Source organism: Elephantulus edwardii, unplaced genomic scaffold (assembly GCF_000299155.1).
Source record: "Elephantulus edwardii isolate Elephantulus edwardi_28Jun2011 unplaced genomic scaffold, EleEdw1.0 scaffold00049, whole genome shotgun sequence".
Lineage (NCBI taxonomy): Eukaryota > Metazoa > Chordata > Mammalia > Macroscelidea > Macroscelididae > Elephantulus > Elephantulus edwardii.
Window position 1 is genome coordinate 5237832 of NW_006399799.1, and position 2711 is coordinate 5240542.

At 46.3% G+C, this 2711-nt stretch overlaps 1 protein-coding gene across 1 annotated transcript; it reads right to left on the minus strand.

Annotated features, from left to right (window-relative positions):
- Positions 1-452: 452 nt before the first annotated feature.
- LOC102850285 (chromosome unknown open reading frame, human C1orf216) lies at positions 453-1136 on the minus strand. Its single transcript, XM_006886581.1, has one exon. It carries the CDS (start codon positions 1134-1136, stop codon positions 453-455), a length of 684 nt encoding a protein of 227 aa, XP_006886643.1.
- Between the last annotated feature and the right edge of the window lie 1575 nt (positions 1137-2711).

The following is a 2711-nucleotide window of genomic DNA, read 5'->3' on the forward strand; positions in this document are numbered from 1 at the left end:
CCTAACAGATTGCTCATCTTCACACATATACATACGCCCAACACAAGACTGTACACTTAAACTCACTTGTACACATACATACACATATAAACACATGGATGTTAATGCTTGTACACTCACACACAAGCCCATATATAAGTTAGTAGCTGTGGACACATGCACACACAGCACACAGGTGCTTACACAACTTAATGTTATATAGTTTTTGCAAAGTGAGCAAGTCCCTCATGTGTTATCTTTCTATGCTTGTTATATGACTATATGTTATCTACATTGGAGCATTACATGTGAAAACATGCCTACACATGTGTATACTGGCCTATGTGCTACACACACATTCTCCCTTACGATTACCTGCATTCATACCAGCAAGTAATCACGTACTTACTAGTCAAACCACACACACACCTTCATATAGACACTTACTCTTGCACACCTCTCAGGGCACATCCTTAGCCCTGGCCCTGGGATGGTGCTGCCCTCTGCTGGAGACAGCGGATAAGCTCCTTTCTGTTATCTAGGATAGTGTCAAAGCTCTCTTGCAGGCGGGCCTGCTGGTCAACCAACTGGTGCTGTAGGGCCCTGATCCACTGAAGCAGGGCCAGGCGGCGGTACATCACTAAATGCACGTGGTGCTTCTCCTTCTCTTGCTCTTTGTAGCGCTCCTGAGCCTGCAGTTGTTGCACTGCTTGGACCACTGAAGGCAGAAGGGGATCTGGAGGGCCAGGGCCTCCAAGGGTCCCACAGATAGGCTCAGGGCTGCTACTAGGACTGTCAATGCTCAGAGAGCTGCTGGCATAGCCGTTATCCTCCAGCGGAGAGCAGACCGTGCTGACACCACCCATCTTCTCAGGCTCAGACCCAGGAATCTCTGCCCCTTCTGGAGGACTTCGCACTTCCCCTTCGGGGAGTCCAGAAATCTGGAAGACCTGGTTGTCAGAGGGTGACTCAGGGGAAATGCCCATTAGTGTGGGCTCCACTCTGCCTGGCATCTCATGCCAATTCTCATTGGCATCCTTGACACTTGCCATGAAGTTGGAGTTGCTGTCTGGCTGGAGTTCGGGCTGACATATCCCAGGAGGTGGGCCTCCCAGGAATGGGCCCCCCTCAGCTAGCCCTGGTGGGTTGGCAAACATCTGGTCTGTGAAGAGGAAGCAGAAGAATGAGTCACAGGAGGATAAGGTAGATACCTTAAGTCATGCCAGCCTAGGTGCAGGGGTGACGCAGCAAGCATCAGTCTAGTTGTTCCTTCTCAGTTTCTCTCCCTAGGTTCTGGTAACATGTCCCATTCTGGTTTTTCTTTACCCTCTCTGTCCTAGTCTCCTCCACAGGGTTTTTCCTTTACCCATCCCTTGAAAACTAGTGTCTTCAGCCCTGAGAAATGCTTTTCTCTATCCTCACTTTCCATATTCCCCCATATGACTTCCTCATCCATTGTAATTTCAAGAACCATTCGTATTTTGATGACTCCCAGATCAACATCCCAGATCCAACTGCTATCCAACCCTGCAACCCATATGGTCCCTCCCAAACCAAAATCTTAATGCCTTTGAGTCAACACCAGCTCATGGAGACCCTCCACTAGGTTTCTGGGCCTGTAAATCTTTATGAGAGGAGACTGTCTTAACCTCCCATGAAGCTACTGGTGGATTTGAACCACTATCCTTCTGGTTAGCAGCTCAACTTACAACAGTACCAGCACTCCTTGGATTATCTCCCTGGCTCCTCCAACCAGCTTTCCTTCTGTATTGGTATCACTAAGATGGCTTCAGTCTCCCCTAGCCTGACTCATGACATCTCACTCTCCTTCCTACCCTCATCAAATTGGTCACCAAATTCTGTCAGTCGTTCCTCTTAAAACTTTCTGGGGATATATGTTCATGAATTTCCCTTCACTTCCACTTGATTCAAGGCCACTGCTGTTGCCACCATTTTGACTGATCTGTTGGCATCTAAAAACATAAATTTATTAAAACACTAGGTGCCTTCACTGAACTCCTGCTAAACTGCTATACGGCCTACACAACTCTGGTTGATCCTGTCCCTGCCCACCCTTCCATACATGCACCTCTGCCTCCTATCCACCAAACTGCTGAGATATCTCAGAATATACAATTGTTTTCTCTGTGCTCTAAGTTCCCTTTTTTCCATTTCAATACTCAGTTCTAATATCCCCACCTCCCTGAAGCTTTCCTGATAGTCTCTTTTGCTGGTAGATGCCATCAAGCTGACTATAATTCAAAGTGACCCTATGAACTGCAGAGCGGAACTTGCTCTCTCCTGTGCCATCCTCACAATCCCTGTCCTGTTTAATAAGCCCACTGTGTCAATCCATCTCATTGAGCGTCTTCCTCTCTTTCACTGACTCTTTCTTTCCCAGCATGATGTCTCTCTCTATAAAGATCTATTCCTCCTTAAAATGTGCCCAAAGTAAATGAGATGAAGTTTCACCATCCTTGCCTCTATGGAGTACTCTGGTTGCACTTCCTTCAAGAAGTTTCATTTGTTTTTTTGGCAGTCCATGGAATATTCAATACTCTTTGCCAAAACCACAATTCAAAGGCACTGGTTCCTGTGTCTCACTGTCCAATTTTGAGATGCACAGAAAGCAACTGCAAATACCATGGCTTGTATCTTTTTTTTTTTTTTGAGGTTGCAAATATTCAATTTATGTACAGCCCAAACATAATACAAATCCCATGTAAAACCTA

What these genes read in the sequence shown, in the direction of transcription:
- LOC102850285 (XM_006886581.1), bottom strand. Translation starts at nt 1,136, where the DNA reads ATGTTTGCCAACCCACCAGGGCTAGCTGAGGGGGGCCCATTCCTGGGA.